Source organism: Parambassis ranga, chromosome 2 (genome assembly GCF_900634625.1).
Source record: "Parambassis ranga chromosome 2, fParRan2.1, whole genome shotgun sequence".
Lineage (NCBI taxonomy): Eukaryota > Metazoa > Chordata > Actinopteri > Ambassidae > Parambassis > Parambassis ranga.
Genome location: NC_041023.1, coordinates 29530185 through 29550154, shown reverse-complemented (window position 1 = coordinate 29550154; position 19970 = coordinate 29530185). Strand labels below are relative to the sequence as shown.

Genomic DNA, 19970 nt, shown 5'->3' with positions numbered 1-19970 from the left:
TGCTATCTGAGTGTATGCTTGTGTGTGCGCTCTATAATTTTCTCTATTTTTACGTGTATGCGTGTGTTCTCCACACGTGTCTGAGTGTGTCTCTAAAGTGCCTCACAGTTTTATCATGTCCTCAAAGTGTGAAGAGCAGAAAAGTAGAGACAAGCAAAAAAAGACAGAGGGACGCAGGACTGAAGGAAAGGTGGAAAGGAAACAACAGAGACGGGAATTTCTTTTGTGGATTTCCTGCACATGACATAGTGTGTTTAATGTTTTCATTTTCTATGCCTACTTTGGTGTTGTGTTATTGTTGTTTGTCTGGCCGCCATGTCGCCAGGTAGGGGACAGCAGACCAGCTCGTGGAGGGGTCAGTCAATCTGACCACAGTCCCTTGAGGTCACAGGTCAACTCCTCTTTCCTGGTTCACTGATGATGAAGCGCTGTATTGAGTAAAACAGGGACCAGAAAAACCCTGTTTGAAATCTCATTTCTCCTCCTCTTCCAAAGCTTAGGAACCTTGGAGCACAGCCCTGCCAGCCTGGGGGTGGGATTGAGGTGATGCACCACCCCTAGCCAAGAGGGGGAAGGATTCGAGGGAGGGTCCAACAGCCAATCAGGGCTGCTGTTGGGGGGGCCACAGGCAGAGAGAGACACTCTCTGTCAACAGGAAGGTAGCCAGCTCTCTTTTCTGCTGGTCAGTACGACAGAGACAAACTCACCTCGTCTGTCACCTCGATCCTGGCTTCGCCTCCTTTTCCTCATTTGGTCGCACCCACTTGCTGCCCCACACACGAAATGGGAGGAGCATTTGGTGACCAAGCAGAGACAGCGAGCTCCCTTTTTCTGCCTCATACCTCGCCGTTCCTCACTCCTTCCTCCCTTCTCTTTGGTTATTTTACCATCTCTCTCCCTCTGCCTGGGTTTTTTGCTTTCTTAACCCTCGGGGACGTGTGTGTTTGTTAAACAGGGCAACAGAGATGATGGCAGGGTGGAGGAGAGAACGGGAGTGAACGATTGAAAAGAAAACAGACTCTGGGCACGGATCCACACAAGATGGATGGATGTGCTGTCAATCAACCTCACTTCCTTCTCCAAGACCCTCCTCTTCCTCTCAGCGTGGAATCCTATTGGATTTGCTGCCACACACTCTTTCTACAGACCACGCCCACTATGTATTTAACAGTTCAATATTGTGCAAAACTGGCTAGCCATGATTATTTTGTTTTATATTCATGATGTTATTGGTTTAATTTATCCTTGATTTGTTTGCACAATCGGGGTGCTGGTCTTATAAATGTATTTTTGCTCGGTTTATTTTAGGAGAATTTTAAGAGGTTTTAAGTATCGAAGCAGGGCGTAGTGTTTTGCGTACGACTGTAAAACTATATTTGTGCGTGCGGATGTGTGTTTGCATTTTAGTACAAGACGTATGAGTGCGTGTGTATCTAAAAGGGGGGTCTTTCTCTCTATCAGTATGCACCTTTTACAGATTGTATCTATTTATTTATTTATTTTTCCCAGAAGAGAAAAAAATGTGCAAGAGAATGCGTGTGTGTGTGTCCTTGTGTGTTCTGAGTGGTTACTTATGTATTCTAAAAAGCTGATTTTAAGCCTAGACAGTAAATTAAGGTAGCATTATGGTGTTATGTATGTGTGTGTGTGTATGAGAGAGAGAGAGAGAGTGCGTGTCTGTGTAATACTGGGCCTCCTTAACACAGGGTTACCATGGACAGGCATGCTTCCAAAGCGTTGTGATTTCTTTAACACGGTTTTTTACTTTTTCGCCAAGCTGCAGTCAGAAGCCACAAACTAGTCACTGCATAATGTTATTTTTCATGTTAATAAGTAGTCCAGCATACGGTCTTCCGGCAAGGTCAGACAGGACACATTTGCAGTGAGGATGAGTTTTGGCGTTGCAGCTTGGCCAGAAGGTAAAAAAAAAAAATTTAAAAATCTTTCGGCAATTGCTGCTTTTCATACTCATGGTGAATGGTTGCTCTGAATGGTAGAAGCACCAAATTCATACTGCCACAGTGACGCCTTGTGAATGAACTGATTGATTGGGGGGGGGGGGGGGGGTTGCTCGGCTGTAATACAACCCATATCACACTATGTTATCATTTCCTAATTAATTCCTAATAATTAATTATTCCTAATGAACTACTAGGGCTGGTGTACAGATGCTGCAAGACTTCAGAATCACATCTCTATTCAGAGGTTTCCTTTCTGTGATATAGTTACATTATAATACATGCGGGAAATTTCAATATCATTGACAAGATAAATGTTTGCTTAATATGATAAATTGTTGGATCTAAATCACAAACTGTGGCACAGAGGGAAGATGCACCCTGGATGGTTTTTTTGTTTTTCTAATAGGCGTACAGCTTATAGGTAGCAGACATTTCTCTATTTCAAGTTTTTCTGTGATTATAGCTTGGGTACGGCCATAGACAGGTACATGAGAGTCAGGCCTTGGTGTGTTACACATGGCGCAGGTCTCATTGACTGTAAAACAAGGTGAAATAATCTATTAAGCACGGAGTGCGGCGTGATAAAGTTTCTCTGGAGAAGACCGAATTAGCATACGCCCCTTTGTGCAGGATGAGTCATCAACATTGTTTTGATTATTTTCCAGCAAATACCACAAAGACTACCTACAAAACAAATGGATGGTCATTGTAGAGCCAGACACGGGTGGTATATAGTGCAGGGCGTATCACATAAAACACACAACATAGGGACTTAAAGAACATACTGTTGAGCTCTAATGCCTACATGTTGAGCAGAGCAGACTGGTGGCAGAGTAAGGTACACATGAACACACTGCCATACACTGCATCCTGTGCCAGTAACAGACTTCTGTCATTATTATGCAATTTAAATGTGAATGTTGAATTATGTTTTTTTTGTGGCAGTGCTGTTGTTTTGTGGTTATGATCATACTGCAAACTCTGAAAACTGTGGTGTGAAAGGAAAACTCTACCAAAACGATCCTCTTAGAGTTATTCCGCTTAAAATAGGGACTCGTCTTTACTAAAATTAATTTGGTTACAGACGCTGACATGTCACAGAGTGGCTATTGGCCCACATCAGTTTCAGTATAAGCTGCTTTTTTAATCAAAAGTCAGTGGCTAATTTAGTATTTTGAACCTTGAAGTTAAAACATTGTAGTTTTCATATCCAAGCTGCTACAGTGGAGCCAGTGAGTGTGTCTGCTTCATATCAACAGCCATGAATGTTACTACTACAAATTAGAAATGTGTAATGTACCATTGTAATCCAACTCAGATTTGGCCAATGAAAAGTCATCATCTTCAGTTCTCTGGGATGAATTATTCATAAAAAAATATGCACATTCAGAAACTACATTCATCCATACAGTGTATAAATATACACACACAAACTGTAACACTATGTCTCAGAAGTGCCAAACCAGGCTTCGCTGTGAGAGTTTAAAGTGACAGAGATTCAGAGACCTGTGGTGTCCCTGTGTGGAGTGGAGCAGCATTGCAGTTTTTTTGTTGTTTTTTTATTTTTGTGTGTGTAATACATTGGTTAGCATGAGGTTGTGGTGTGTTGCAGTATAACAGTATGAGTGGGTGTAATCCTGCAACCCACAAGATATGCAAAAACAATGCAATAACTATGACTGTATACAAGGTTCCCGAAGTAAATATATATACTTGTGAAAGTGGAGGTTTTAAAAAAAATCACAAAGATGTATTATTTTCTGTTTGTTACATTTTTAAGTAAACTCAGTGGTTTCCATGCCAGAAAAACCTAACATACTTGAAATCAGGTACGTTGCAGTGCAGTATAGTAAAGGTGTATTTATTTATCTTTCTCGTGCCAGGATGTTGGTCAGACGTGTTGACTGAAACAGTGATCTGAAGGCAGTTTTTTTTTTTTGCTCCTCTTGGGTGAAAAGCGGCTGCCTTCATGTCCATGACTCTGTGATTTCCTCTTGTTTATTTCTAGTTTTAAATGGATTGAGCTCTGTGGGTGTACCATCAGTATTGCATGAGGTTCACATGTTGAGCGTTCTGGGTTTTGCAGTCGTTTCGTTCCAATCATATCACATTATGAAGGAGTAGCTTTTTCTATCCAGTGTACATACAGTGATTGAAGTCAGTATTTCTACTCTTGGTTAATATTTGACTGGACAGCAGTGACCGGGCAGTATTTGGAAGGTGATTTTGCATATCTTGTGTCTTAGTTTATTTTCTGATTCTTAACCCTGAGAAGGAGAAAGGTATGATTATCAAAAATATGCCTACATGTTGCCATAGTCTCATGTCTCTAGGAAGGTAAACAAGTGGAAATAATTGCCCTCAAAATGAGCAGAAGCTTCAGGATAAGGACAGGCAGGATGACGCTTAGCAGGCGCTGTGTCCTAATGTGATGTTAGATCCTCACTTTAATGTCATCATGCCGCCATGGAGTGGCCTGTCTGGATCTCATCCTTAGTTTCAACACCCCTCTGCAGGCCAAATTCAAGTAATCCAGTGTGAGCAGAAAGGCTTGTTTTCTGTCAGACGGGTGACAATCTATTCAGCGGTTGATGACAATGGGAAGAAGTGTGTGTTTGTTCTGAGTGAAGTTTTGGGAAATGCAGAAGGTTTAATTTCATCATGTTTGGATTTCAGGGTGTTCTAAGTTCTGACATGGTGAATTATTATATCCAAGTAATGTTTCATCTGCATGGGTTTCCTGAAAGTACTGGTCCTATGTGAATGACGATACCTTTTGTCTCACCACTAGCCAATGATTGTATATTTTTATATACCATATATAGCAAGATACATATATATATATCTATATATATATATATACACACAAATATATGATATTTAATCACCAGAATTTTAGAGTAAGGAACAGGCAGAACACTTGTGGGAATGTAGTTAGTCAATGTGTTACATAGGCCTACTGACAGACGTTAGTATGAACTTATAGTCCCATTTTATTCTTAATCAAAAGGAACCAGCAGGGAAAACAGAAGATGTAATTACTAACGGAACACTGTCTGCTGTCACTGATGGAACATACGGAGTGGGCTTTTAGGATGTGTCCACACTGTGGGTTTCAGTCCAGGAATACAAAGCTGTTGAACACAAATATCAGAAAAGCTACTTCACGATGAATTTTCTTTAAAGCTACAGTGCTCCCCCTACAGGCAGTCAGAGTAATTACTGTCAGGATGCACACATGAAGTCTACATATGAACTCATGGGTCATAAATGATGTCACTGTCTCAAGAGCAGAGAGCTAAGCTAACCTAGCTTGATTATATTGCAGTTCAGAATCTGATAAACATAACGATCTGTTTTCTCATGACAACATTAGATAGCTTGTTAGTACCGTTAGCTTAAAACTGCACAGGCCCGTCTCCACAAAAAGTGAATGTCCTGCACTGTAGCTGAGACCCCACTAACAATCCATCCATCAGCAGTGCTGACATTCCAGGAATGTCCGGTTTGAATCTCCTTTATAAGAAACCGACAGGTCTGAAATCGAACATGCTTCTGCTTTGTGTTTGCTTCATGTTCTGTGAAGAGGTCTGAAACATGTACCAGCAGCCTGTCAGCACAGGTCCGAGTCTGATTTATGCTCCTATACTGTAGCACTGAGAGACGTGTCTCTCTAATACTAACAAAACAACAAAGGATGTAACCAAAAACAACAACAAACTCCCACCTACCAAGGACTAGACTTCTGTATGCTATCTGCCATTATAACTCTGTAGCTTCTTTTTTCCATTAAGAAAGAATTTGAAGGACTTGAATTACATATGTGTAAAGAAATAGATTTATTATATTATAACTAAGGAGCTTCCAGCCACCTGCATCACTGAGGATTAATGTTTGGCTGCATTTACACTAAACGCTCCTGTGTGTTAAACAAGAGTTTCATGTATTTTGTATGTTACTATAAAAAGAAATGTTGAATTTATCCCAGAAATAAATTTTAATCAAAAGTTTGGATAATATTTTGACAGCGAGGAGCTGAAGTGTGTAGGCGATTGAAGTAGTATGTTACACACACACTCCCAACACATTTCATTTTCCTTATGTGGATTTATCGAAGCACTTTCTTGTAAATCAAAGTGTTTGCAGATCATTGTTTGATCCTGGCAACATATTTTAAGAGGACTATTTTGAATATGAATTCCATTTTATTTTCTTGGTGAAATTAGCCATAGTTTAAACATCAGAGAGAGGGTCACCTCTTTGTTTTTTTCTGCTGTACAGACTTTGACTGCTGTTGGGAAAGAGGATGGAATTAAAAGAGGGAAAATATATATATTAGTTTATATTGCTAGTGTCTATTTTAGATATTAAATAATAGAAGTATTATATCTATAAGGAATGGCAGTTTGGTGCAACATATTGCAGTCTATATGGGAGGATACATATTTTATTGGTTTCACCATCAGCTTGAGGTTTCCATTAGGTTTAGTATTGATCACTGATAGGTTTCCTTTGTGTAATGATCAGTCTGTTGGGATGGTATTTTTTTACATTTGCACGTTTAGTGATGCTTCTCATTCAGCCGTTGCATATTACAGTTAACCTTTGGAAACTTGGACTCTTGATGGATTAAGGGTGATGTTGTGAGTAACAACCAATATATTGATCAAATTATCAGTTATTTTTACAGCACATTAGAAGTGGTTGAGATCACTTCTAATCATCCTTTTTGCACGTTTTGCTGCACTCAAGCAGCTGTTTCTGTTCCTTAATGTAAAGTCAGGATTAAAATTTGGTTTGTTAGCTGCGATGAACCCGATAGAAGAGATTTGCTTGCCCCGTAGGTTTAGACGCATAGAAATAGCATATATTAAACTCATTCATCGTGTAGCAGCACCTTTATGTGACTATTTTAGGATGACTGTTCTGTTAGGACCTTGAAAGCCTCACGTTTTTTACCCATCTTTTTTTTTTTCACAGTGACACCACACCCACAGCCTGGTGATTGATTAAAGTAATTAGTTACTACTACTTCCACTCTAGAGGTGTGGCAGCAGCTTTTCAGTGCAGTGGTTCGTCCTCATTAGAACCATGAATGTCTGCTCCTGCTACTTAACATTTGCATGCACGAATGATAACAGTCACCCCTTGAATGTAGGACGCAGTGATGCTCTTACTGATGTCTGAAGAATCCACATTTAGCCATTAAAGGAAGTTATTTTGAGCCCCATATAGATAAGAAGGTCTGGGCCTGTTGACACACACAGTGAGTGGGCATGTGTGTGTGTGTGCACATGCAGCTTTAAAGTCGGCCTATTTGAGAGCATCAGTGTTTTCTTCCATGCATTAGTTCGTGCTGGTTGCGGGGCTTTTCCCGCCTCAGTGGCAGGAGTGCTTAATGATGAAGGCCTTTCTGTTTCCTCATTTCATTGCCAGGGCTGCACGGCTCCACTGGTCAGTATCTGTGTCTTGTTTTAGTCTCTACTCATGCAGAGTGTTTAAAGGGCCTCTGACAGGACTGAGCTGTTTGTCTGTCTCCGTCTGTTGTTGATTCTTTTTTTCTTTTCTTTCATGTTTTTCCGGAGAGGGGTGTTCACACACACAAGACCAATTTGTTGTAATATTAGTAGTGACGCTACTGTTAAATGTAGTATTTAATAACAGCACTATTATGGTCAAAACAATGAACTAGAGTGTGTTCTTGTGCTTGCGGTAGCTTTGGAGGCAGGTGGCCATTTTGTAACTTGAGTTCTTTAACATAAGCCACTCCCCCCCTCTCAACTGAGCGAGGGATTTTCATTGGTTCTGAGGTTGCTAAGTGACACCGGCCCAACATCATTTGGTTTCCTCAGTTGCCATTTGTCTCCTTGGTGAGGACTGCATGGTCTCACAGTTGACACACCCTTTTCTTCTTCTTCTTCTGCTTCTTCTTCTTCTTCTGCTTCTGTTTTCTAAAGGAGAGTTTCTTGATTTTTTTTTCATTCATTTCATTTTAGATTTTAGAAAGGGAAAGAATACAAATGAAATAAATCAGAATATTAATTCAATCACTTTTCTACTCCTATTTTCAATAAAAAGTGAAACAAAAAAACAAACAAAAAGTTGATTTGTAAATAAGTAATGTACAGTTTGTATCTGTAACTTGTCAGTCTGTCATTGGTGACAGAGTCTGTCTTGCTTATAACGCACGCTACCAGTAAATAAAAAAGGAAAAAGTATATTTAGACTGTATGGTCCCTTGAAAGCAAGTTTTAAATTAATATCTGATGTATATTCCTGTAACATTGCATTTTTATCTGAGGAATGATGTTATTAAAAAATTGCAAATAAATTGCATTTCCTACAGCTGTGTTCTTCTTCACTTGCAGCTTTTCCTCACACCACATGGGGCCCAGTCTGGAAGGTTAAACCTTTGATGAAGGCTATTTTAAATATAGGTTATACATTCTTATCTAATGGATAATATTTAATGTTATAAGGAAACACGTGAGCTTTCATCCCGGTTTTCATGCGGTTTTCATGCATCAATGCCTTTAAAATAAAAACGTGCTGTGAATCAGTTTGAATCTTGATGCACCGATTAGGAATACTGACATCTAGTAGTGAGATTTCAGATTACAGATTTTCCCCGGGTTACCGTATATAAGAGAAAACACATAAGGTCCACTCTCATTCAAAACGAACAACATTACCATTCCTGCCATAAACTATAATACTTTTATGATAAAACGTAACCAGGACCTGTGTCTACGGTTTGTTGTTTCCTGGCATCTGGCACCAGTATTTATTGCAACAGTATAGAAAAATAAGTTTTCCTTTCAATGTACAGTAAAAATCCCTAAAAGTACATTTATTGCTAGAGTAAAAAAAAAAACACCTTTTTCGTTTTATTATTCTTTTGATAAGACACACACACTGTGATTTTCGCGTTTTGGGGGATTCGTGTTGATCGTTTCTTTTCGTGAGTCTTCGGAATGCTGCCGCGCAAAGAATGATGGGAAATTTCACCTTCTTGTATTTTGATGAAGAAGTTTCCAGTCTGACTTTTTAAAGTAAGCATTGTCGCTTAGAACGTTTACAAAACTTGAATACCTCTTATAATGTCTGCCACCAAAGTTACTTCTGGGTCAGTTCCATGGTCATTTCACTCACATTTTAATATTTGACCGCAGTTCGACAGGTTAGATAAAAAAGATAAAAGTTTGCGGTGCAGTGACACAAGCTACAAACCAGCTAGCATTAGCTAAACAATGGCTTAAACGTGTCCTATACGCCACTTATATGTTATTGTTTGCGTTTTAACTGCAGACTTCGCAGCCTCTTGAGTGTAGCCACAGCTGGCGATGTCAGGAGGAGGGTGGTATAACAACACTGACACCCTCCTCTTCCTCCCTTTTCTCCGCCGCCCGCCAACTCCACCCTTTTCGTTTCCATTCTCTCTCTGTCAAGTCTCAACTTGACCAAAGTTACTGCGGCGGAAGAAACAGTGAGAAATAAATGGAGAACGTGAGACGGAGGTGGCTGTCGGTGAACTATTGAAGCTCTCTGTGATGTGAGTGTCACTCTGAACCATGAGCGACCACGACACCCTGGAGATGGAGTGCGCGTCGGACACAGATGAGCCAGATGTGAAGTTGGCTATAATAGACGAGGAAGTTGGTAAGACTGCTAATCTTCTGTCATAGTTTCGAAATGGATGTCTGTTTTAGGTGTGCGCATGTTAGCTTGAAACCTTGGCACTTTGCTGTGGTAACTTCAGACATTGTTGCGCAGTCAGTAAAAGTGACCTCACTCCATACTGTAAAGTAAAAATACTCTATTACAAGTAAAAGTGCTTCCAGAAGGACTTATATGGTTAAAAGTGCTGGTGTGGTCTTTCTGATAAATAGGTGTGACTATCAGACTATCAATGGTGAAGCATGGGAATCATAGGGTCTCCGAGTCTGGAGGTAGAGCCAGTTTTAACCACGTTATATACAGTTTTATATGTAAGGACCACAGATAAATAAATGATCAGAGATTTTAGATCATTTAACTGGGATCATGTGAGCCCCACTTCCAGGACTTGTCATTGAGGCAGCAGACATGCATATGGACACTGTTTGGAGATCAGAAGTTACAATGTCTTCCTAATCAATAAGCTCCTTTCTGTCTGTCTGGTCCTCAGCAACAGACCAACTCACTCTTATTGAGAGACAAATGATCCATTGGGATTCAACTATTAGCTGTCAGTCCCACACTGATCATGAAGCCAAGGTGGACTCTGTTTAATCGACTCTATTATAGGCGCTGTGATGAATTATTAATGTATGATGTTGACCTTGTGGTGCCCAAAGACTGGCTAACATACAGTATCACTTTTATAGCTTGTTCATAATGTAGACAGTGATCGTGTTGGGGCGATTCAGGTCAGTCGCAGTCAAATTAGACGCCAGCTCAGTGGATGGTGCAGTAAAATGGATGTCTATCTCACTGCAGGCCTGGCACTATGACACTCTCGCTGTTACTGAGCTACAATGAAAGGAAACTGCTAAACTGCCATGAGTCTATGTACACCCACGTCTGCCTATCTGAAGCTGAACAATCGTACAGTATTCCAGGCAGTAATACAGATTAAGCTCTCAGAGCTGATTCTCTTCCTAAGAAAGACAGCTCTGTTTTTGCCAGCTGTTAGGAAAGCATTTCCTGTCACATTCTCAAAGAGAGGCTTTCTTTAGTTCTTTGAGTGTTTAAAATACTTGTTCAGCATTTATCAACATGAGTGTTGTGTCGTGTCGGGAGGAAGTGGGTTAGTTAGAGCAACCCAATATATATTCCTATTGCAGACAGCATTTGTTGATGATTTTTATAAAGAAGCCTGACGTGCAGCAGTGGTTTTGTAGCTGTTTATTTGTCAAATTCTGGCTGTAAGATTCAGTCTGTGTGTCTGTTGTCATATTATGTCTACAGCCACATACTACACAGTCAGGTCAGAGCCAGACCAGCAGCACAGAGCTCCAAGAAGTGGATTTTGTAATTGTGTCAGATACTGTGCTGGACTGATCTCAGCCTTTTAACCTTCCTGTTTATAGTTTGTCTTGTTTGACTGGTGCTGGATTTTGGGGGATTTCCTGACTCTATGTAGTATATATATAAAAAAAATCAAAATCTTTTCCACTGCCCACACTGTTTATTGGTACTTATTCAAAGTACTAACTTGTTAAACCAGCTGTGTCAGACTGTTTGTTAAAGGAACGTGTTATTGGATGAGCAGTGATTCCACTTTAGATTCTCAGCATGTTACTATGGCTCGTGTTTTCAAAACAACATCTGTCTTCAGTTAGTTTTCTCACAGTGTTCCACTTCATGTGGAAATTTTACAGCACTTTCCATGTTAGACATTGTGTCATCCGTTTTGTAAAACAAAATGGCACTTGCATATAATGGAGCATACAGTGTGGGACTGTTGTTTTGGTTGTGAAGCGGTGTGAATATTGTATGTGGAGTGTTGGGAGGATTGCTGCAGCAGACAGCGTGACTGTTCCTGTTCGTGTTTCCAGATAACAATGTGGTGAGTGAGGAACTGTGTGCAAGCGGCAGTTAGAAAGAGCGGCAGGTTTAGGAAAATGAAAAGTAGCCTGAGCTGCTTTAGTGGGCAGCACTGAGGCAGAACATGAATGAGGTTTGAAGCTGTGGCTGTGTGAAGGAGAAGCTGATACAGATAGCCGACACCACCTCAGTGTTACACAGATGTTGAGGGTGTTAATTATGGGCTTATTTTTTTTACTGTAGATTATTACATAATAAATAATTATTATATAATCATCAGCATTAAAACCACTTATTTTGATTAATGTGTGATATTATAGGTATTATATTGAAGCGGGATAAAGGACACCTCCAAAGATGTTTCTGGTTTCAGGTTTCGTGGTGTTTGTCTTGACAGTACCAATAGTGGTCCAAAGAAGGACAACCTCTGAAGTAGTGACAGGGTCATGGTTACTCGGGCTTTGGCCGATCCCACACTAGAGCTACTATAACTATAGAAAACTTTAATGCTTTGTATGTTATGAAGTTGTTGGTATAACCAATACATTGGACAGTGGGTCTTGCCTGAAACCTTTACAGCAGGCATGCGGGATTCAGAACTGGACTGCAGAGCAATGACAGGAATCCGAAAGGAAGAGATGGCAGGTGGTGGTTCTGGTGGTTTGACTATAATCCATGTATACTCACAATAACTTATGTACTTTTTAATTTCTCAAATCACCTGTAGTTGTGAAGTGTAGATAAGACTGAAGTGTTACAGCTTAAATGTGCCTTTTTAACTTTAACCCATCCATCCGTTATCTTACCACACTCTATCCCGTACAGAGTCACAGGCTTTCTAACTTTAAGCTATGTAAGATAACACAAAACTGGTGCATCTATTATCAACATCTATTATCAGGTCTCATTAATGTGTTTTTTCATTCACAGTTTGCCCAGAGGAGTTTTTACCAACTTATCAAACCATTAAAGAGGGAACAAAATTGGCCAAAGTACATAAGGTGAGTCAACACAATCTGTGAATGTCAATGAGCATAACTTTATTTGTAGAAAAAGCTGAAGGAAATAATTAGCAGAAACTGAACTGTAACACTGATGCTGTAGTATAATAGTGCTTGCATGCTAGCAGGAGCTTTAGTAATGCCAAGTGGTGTCACAAGTCTAATAATGTGGTTGGAGGGAGGGAGCTGATGGGTGGATGTCATCATGTTTGTTGACTCTACCCATCTCTCCTGCGTGGCCCACATCACGGGTTAAATAGACTTTCCAAGGTCAGCACTCAACAGCGTCCCTGCACGGCTGTCCACAGACAGAGCTTTGGATATGTTCAACATGTACAACATTATGGAGGAAGAGGAGTACGAGTTTCCGGCCGTAGACTTACCGGGTGCACCGTGTTTTTGTCCCCAGGTAGAGTTCAATGGCAAACAAGACTCCTTGTTCTTCAACGATGGCGTGCGGAGGATCGACTTCATCCTGGTGTATGAGGATGAGGACAAGAAGGAGTTTGAGAAGAGGCACACATCCCAGAGGCGTAAGGTAGGAATGTTATTAAAATGATCAGTTTATTAACAGTTAATCTCAGAAATGATGACGTGTGTCCTTAATGTGTTAGCCAGCAGACAATAAGAGTTACATTTTGCGTTCTTAAATAGTCTTACTGAATAAAAATATTCATAATTAATAGTAATTTTATATATACTTAAACATTATTTTAATATTGTTAAGTTAATGAATTACTACCTCTGAGAAAATGTATGGGTAAATAGGACATGCCTGTTTGTTTTGTTATATTGATGCTTCTTTGTTTGTGAAAGGAGTTTTCGTTTGCACCTGGATAAGAGTCTGTGGCGTTCATTACAGCTGAGGGAAGATGATGAAATGAGGAACATCGTTACTTCACTTTGGCATTTTTTTGAGAGAGCTCAAAAAAAATGCCAAAAAGACACAAATTGGTCATTTCCAGTCAGAAATATCCAAACTTCACTAAATCTATTGATAAATGTGGCTGTGGTTTGCACACTGAGACAGGAAGTGACAAACCCAGGTGTACTTGTTGCTACCTGAGCCTTTCATAACTGCTTCATGGTAAAGCTTGTGCAATAAGATGTGGATACACAGACTGAAGTGTTGCAACTGTAAACTTTAAACGAGGATGGATGGCACAATACCAGGTGTTTATGTTGTGACATGCATCATTTCATTTGTGTTTTAGTGCATGACCTACACTTGAAGTGAGAAATGTCTGACATGCTGCAGCTGTGAAATCTGGTAGTAGGCGTAGAAAGAAGCACAGATCCAGCCCTGCAGAAGCCGATCAGCCAGTTTTATCCAGTTCCTTGGAAAAGACCGGCTGGTAGAACAAGTTCAAATAACAGGCTCTGTTTTTTCACATGATCCTAAAGGACTGAGGCAACTCCTCGGCCCAAACTAAATCCAGTGAGCTGTGCAGCAGTCACTACCAGGCTAAACCTCAAAGAGAAGTCCTAACATTTAACTAAAATTAACTTCACTTAGCTTATAACAATATGAAGAGAATTAGTGCTATGCGATAATATTGTCCTGTGTAAGATGTCTTGTGATAAGTGAAAGTATATTGTAGTGTGCCCACATTTTCCTCACTATTCTCTCCTTCTTTTGCCATTGTGCCCGCTAACCTCGCCACCAAGGTTATCACAGTGGAGCTGATGGCAAACTTTGATGATTGAATTCACCCAGAAAGGACGCTGCTTTGCATTGACCCCAGAAAGGAAAGGTGATAAACTTTCTCTGTTTATCTGTGTCCCTCTGTGCAGACACGACGTGAGTACTTTGAGGCTAGCCTGATGAACATGAAATTGGAGTTGGAGGCTACACCCTCTGTGAGTGGATGTCAGTGGAAGGTTTCCCTCCTGTGTTTTTTCACCGAACACTTAACTCACTTTGTGTGTCATTGCAGGTAATAGATGACAAAACCATCTTTGTGAAAGTTCACATGCCTTGGGACGTGCTCTGCACCTATGCCGAAGTCCTCCACATCAAGCTTCCCATCCAGCCCAACGACCTGTCCTCCCACCCCTCCCCGTGGCGCTTCTTTTCTTGCATTACCAAACATTTCTATCCCGATGAAAGCCTTATCCGAAAGGAGGCAGATTTCTTCACAGCACCCTTTGAAAAAAACCGTCTGGAGCACTTCTATTTCAAAGACAAAGAGATCTTCTTCACTCCGTCCATGAGGAGCAGGATGGCAAGTTCAAGGATCTGTGTTAGCGCAGTTAGCTCAAATGGATTTCATGCTAAATTAAGAGAGGTAACTTGGTTCTGTCTGTATTTTCCCAGGCGTATTACATCCTGAGCCGAGCCCCCTATGAAATACGACAAAACATAAAGAAGTTTGGCATCACTAAACTGCTGGATTCTGGAGTCTACAAAGCTGCTTATCCCCTCCATGACGTAAGTGATGCTGCTGTTAAGCTGACTGCATGGTGTAGTGTGTTGGACATACTAGCATTAGGACTTTTTTTGTTCAGTGCAGGTTCAATGTCAAATCCAGTGAAGAGGGATGCCCTAATGAGAGATACCTGCTCTACAATGAATGGGCTCATCCCAAAAGCTTCTACAAGATGCAGCCACTTGACCTCATAAGGCAAGAATGAGATTTTTTTAGAGTTAATGTTTAAGTCTCACATATCTCGCTGTGTACTTCTGGTTATGACTGTATCAGTGTTTGTAGCTTTAAATGCTAATTAGCTGCTTGTCATGTCTCTTCCTGGAGGAGAGGTTCACAGTGCCATTGATACACCAATGAAAACAACCAAGACGAGTTTTTCTGACATTTTAACAGGCTGCAAATCTGAGTAGCTCATTCAGAAACATGACTGGCATGTGACATGACTATTTCTACTATTAGGAAGTACTATGGGGAGAAGATCGGCATTTACTTTGCCTGGCTGGGTTTCTACACAAAAATGCTCGCACTGGCTGCTGTTGTGGGACTGGGCTGTTTCGTTTATGGATACAAAACTCAAGAAACCAGCACGTGGAGGTATTATATTATTATATGTCATGTATAAGTGACTGGCTACAAATACACATTTCACTGACGGTGACTTATGTTTAATAATCTGCAGCAAAGAGGTGTGTGACGATGACATTGGAGGAAGGATCGTTATGTGTCCACAGTGTGACTTGTGCAAATTCTGGATGTTAAACAGCACCTGTGACACATCCAAAGTGAGCTTTACCTCATCTTGACAGTAATGTTCCCACACAGAAGTGTGTCAGGCAGCAGTTTGGATGTAATTCCATGTTCCTTTTCCTTACAGGAGCTTGTCCTGTTTGACAACTTTGGAACTTTGGTGTTCGCAGTTTTCATGTCAGTCTGGGGTAAGTTTGATACAGAGCATGTACATGCATATATCCTTAAGTTTGTTTGTTTTATCATCATATTGGGTTGTTTATAAAACTTCAATAGTCAGTTTGCTGTCCATAACTCTTTATACTGAGCTGTTTCCTTCCCTCTCATGACGGCCCCGCTTGTCCTTTTCCTGCCTCTGTTGACTTATTTCCCGTAGTAACATTGTTCATGGAGTTCTGGAAACGCTACCAGGCGGAGCTGGAGTACGAGTGGGACACTGTGGAGTTTCTGGAGCAGGAAGAGCAGCCTCGCCCAGAATATGAAGCCAAATGTATATACAAGAGGAAAAACCCCATCACAGGGGTGAATATCACACTCACACACACCCACACACAAATGATATTACTAGTATAAAGAGACATGAACATTTTGGATTTTGCCTTGTTAAAGTTCAATGTTTCATGGTGCTTGTTTGTAATTTAGGTGAATGAAAATGTGCCATATACATCCTGTGGGCGATGTGTTCGACTGTCTATAGGAATGGGGACCGTCATATTCTGGGTAATGTAATCAAATGCTTTCATTATTTTTCTTTTTATCATTCTCATGTCTGCAGTACCCCAGTTTCTCAGAAACAAAAGGAAGTACACACAGGTGTTGGCTGTGGGGAAAAACGCTGGCATCTGTTCTCTACACACACACCAGATGCACTACATATAGACAAAAAACACAATAATCTTAATGTTTTTACATTTTTTCCTGTAGATCCTGCTGACCGTGGCGTCCATCGTGGCTATCACTGTGTACCGCCTGGTTGTCTTTATCATCTTCTCCACTAACCTCAGAAACAGCAATCTGACAAATTTGGAGACATTAAGGGAATATGTGACACCTCAGATGGCCACTTCTGTCACCGCCTCACTCATCAGCTTTGTTGTAATCATGATCCTCAATGTTCTGTACGAGCGAGTTGCCATCTGGATCACAAACTTTGGTGAGTTTAACCTGGTTCATGTGCTTCTTCTCTGTCCTGAGTCCAACAGGGTTTAATCTACAGTTCCTTTCCTTACAGAGCTCCCACGGACCAAAACCGAATACGAAAACAGCTTGACTCTAAAGATGTTCCTCTTTCAGTTTGTCAACTATTACTCCTCTTGTTTCTACATCGCCTTTGCCAAGGGGAAAGCAGTCGGTTATCCTGGAAAGCCTGTTTATCTATTGGAGAAATACAGGAATGAGGAGGTGCTTATTGTTCATCTTGCTCTTAGTTTATCTCACAAACGTGTTAGTGTTGACTCTCAGTCTGTGTTGCTGCAGTGTGACCCCGGTGGTTGTCTGATCGAGTTGACGACTCAGCTCTCCATCATCATGGGTGGAAAAGCCATCCTAAACAACATCCAGGAAGTTTTGATACCGTAAGCAACCAGAATCAAAGATCTGATTGAGTAATAACAAAATCTTACATAAGGTCTCCATCGTCATACTGTGCGATCTCTCCCATGTCTGCGCAGGTGGTTGAAGAATTTGATTGCACGCTGCCTCAATCGTGCAACATCAGAGAAGGTGACCCCTCGCTGGGAGCAGGACTACCAACTGCAGCCCATTTCTCAACAGGGACTCTTCTATGAGTATCTTGAGATGGGTAAGACCGTAAAAAAAAGTATTTGTCTGTTTCATCTGCAGTTGCAAAAGACAGTCTTTACCTAACAAAGTAAAGTAGTTGACTGTAAAGTGGAATCCTGGGTGGTGTCAACAGTGTGTGTTTTCTCATCTTACAGTCATCCAGTTCGGCTTTGTCACCCTCTTTGTGGCCTCCTTCCCCCTGGCCCCGGCCCTGGCACTGGTCAACAATCTGTTTGAGATTCGGGTCGATGCTTGGAAGATCACCACTCAGTTTCGCCGCATCATGCCAGAAAAGGCCCAGGACATAGGAGCCTGGCAGCCCATTCTTCAAGGCATTGCCATCTTGGCTGTGGTAACAAATGTGCGTTTGTGAGGGTTTGCACGTAGGCACTGATGTACCCTGCAGAAACTCTGATATTTAAAACTATAACACTGTTTATTAAAGCTACAGTGCATAACATTTGGATCCACCTTCTGGCAGCGAGACATGACTGTTGACACTGTTGCTTTCCTCGTGTCTCAACAGGCCATGATCATCGCTTTTACATCCGATATGATTCCACGCTTGGTCTACTACTGGTCTTTCTCTGTGTACCCATATGAAGACCACAAAAATCACACCATGGCGGGCTACATCAACAGCTCCCTGTCCGTATTTAATACCAGTGATTTCCAGAAAGAATCACTCATTTATATTACTTCGGAACAGCTCAACCTCACCACGTGCAGGTACATTTGACAGGCCTGATGTCAGGAGAAGGTGTGTGTGATGAGGTGTTGGGGTCTGAAAATGTTATTCTCTCTTTCAGGTATAGAGATTTTCGGTTTCCTCCTGGACACCCCAGACAGTACGAATACAGCATTCACTACTGGCATGTGATGGCTGCCAAAATGGCTTTTATAATTGTTGTAGAGGTGGGTACACTGGAAATCTCACTGACTAAAAAAATATATATTATTCAATCATTAATTATTAAAACCTAATAATGGACCCTTTTCTCCCCCTCACAGCACATTGTATACTTCACCAAGTTCGTCCTATCATATGTGATACCAGATGTCCCATATGCTGTCAAAGAGCAAATGAAACGTGAGAAATACCTAACCCAAGTAATCCTCCATGAGACCAACCTCAAGCTGGTGACCAGACGTTTGAAACCGATGGAAGATATTATCCCGGCAGAGGCAGAGTTTACAGCGGAGGAGATGGAAGACGACTTGTGACAGTAGATAAAATGTAAAGAAGATTTATGTGTGAACCCACCAACATAATGTTTTCATATTTAGTGCGATATGAAAAAGATGTTTTTGAAGAGCTGGGAGAAACCACTGTCGTTCATTATTAACCACTGTGTTCCTGTCAGCCTGTCTTGTCAGGCACCAACAATTTGCAATATTATCATCTCTGAAAAAGATGCTTTTCCAAGTGAAACTGTCAGATGGAAAGTGTATGTAGCAACAATGTGGAGTAAAACAACGTACGTTAAGAAGATCTTTTGCACCAACTCACATTGCACTAGCACGAATCCCGAGGTTAGAGGTATTTGGCCAAATCTGAATGCACTGTTGAACATCAGTCAGTTTATTTTATACAAAAGCACATCAGGTGAAATTAGCTCAACCAACTGACCAGCTGGGTGCTATATACTCTGACCAGATATGATTGTTACAACATGGAGCAGCAGGGATGTCAAATCAGATTTTTTTAGCTGCCTCACATTGTTTCTATCAGCTGATAAAGCACTTGCAGTACATGACACAGGTCTTAGCTTAACAACAAAAATACAGAATGCTTGAAAGTTCCAGTGTACCTGTGATGTTTCAGGTGTGGCACATTGTCTTGCAGTGTTGGTTGTAGCATCTCACTCAGCTACATGTAATGCACTGCAGGGTGATTGTTTTATGTTGTCAAATACCAGTGTTGCTAGATACAAATTTTTGAATGCAATGCCACGGCTTTGTTTTTATTTTACACTTTACACCACTATTTATATTAATAATAGTAGTAGTGTAAAAATGTTACACAAGTATTGAGACTAATCTTTTACTGCAAGTATCTTTTAACTCAATGTGCCTCAGTAAGCTTTACATTTGCATCAGTTCTTGTGAGACAAATCACTTTAAGTTTTATATGTGAAAAGGAAACACATACTATGTGAAAGGGGGTTTCATGGGTAGATGTTTGTAAATGCCCCAGGTTTAGCTGTGTGTATACTTGCTCTTTCTGTATGGCTTTACCTACAGTGTTTTGCTCTGCTTCTGCTTCTGCCATGACCACTGCACCACATATTATGTGTTGAGATTATAAGCAGCACAGCAATCTTCAGTACCTCTGCTGTATTATTACTTAAAATAATGGTACATACTCACCATGTATATAAACAGTATCAAATGTGAGCAGTATCTGAATATGTCTGTCTGGATTGTTATTTTATATTTTCATTAAGTCGTTTCATATAAATAAAACATATGTTTTGAGAATGTTTTGCTCCTTTACTGCATTTTCGAACAGGCAGTTTTTA

General features: G+C 40.7%; 1 protein-coding gene across 1 annotated transcript; it reads left to right on the top strand.

The window, feature by feature from the left end:
* Positions 1-9221: 9221 nt before the first annotated feature.
* On the top strand, positions 9222-19851 carry ano6 (anoctamin 6). Its single transcript, XM_028425111.1, has 20 exons — positions 9222-9620; positions 12420-12490; positions 12900-13028; positions 14285-14350; positions 14428-14715; positions 14808-14921; positions 14999-15114; positions 15379-15513; positions 15599-15701; positions 15794-15854; positions 16043-16188; positions 16309-16386; positions 16591-16819; positions 16898-17067; positions 17143-17240; positions 17337-17467; positions 17604-17809; positions 17975-18177; positions 18258-18363; positions 18460-19851. The coding sequence occupies exons 1-20, from the start codon at positions 9533-9535 to the stop codon at positions 18670-18672; spliced, it is 2751 nt and encodes a 916-aa protein (XP_028280912.1). The 5' UTR covers positions 9222-9532; the 3' UTR covers positions 18673-19851.
* Positions 19852-19970: the final 119 nt, after the last annotated feature.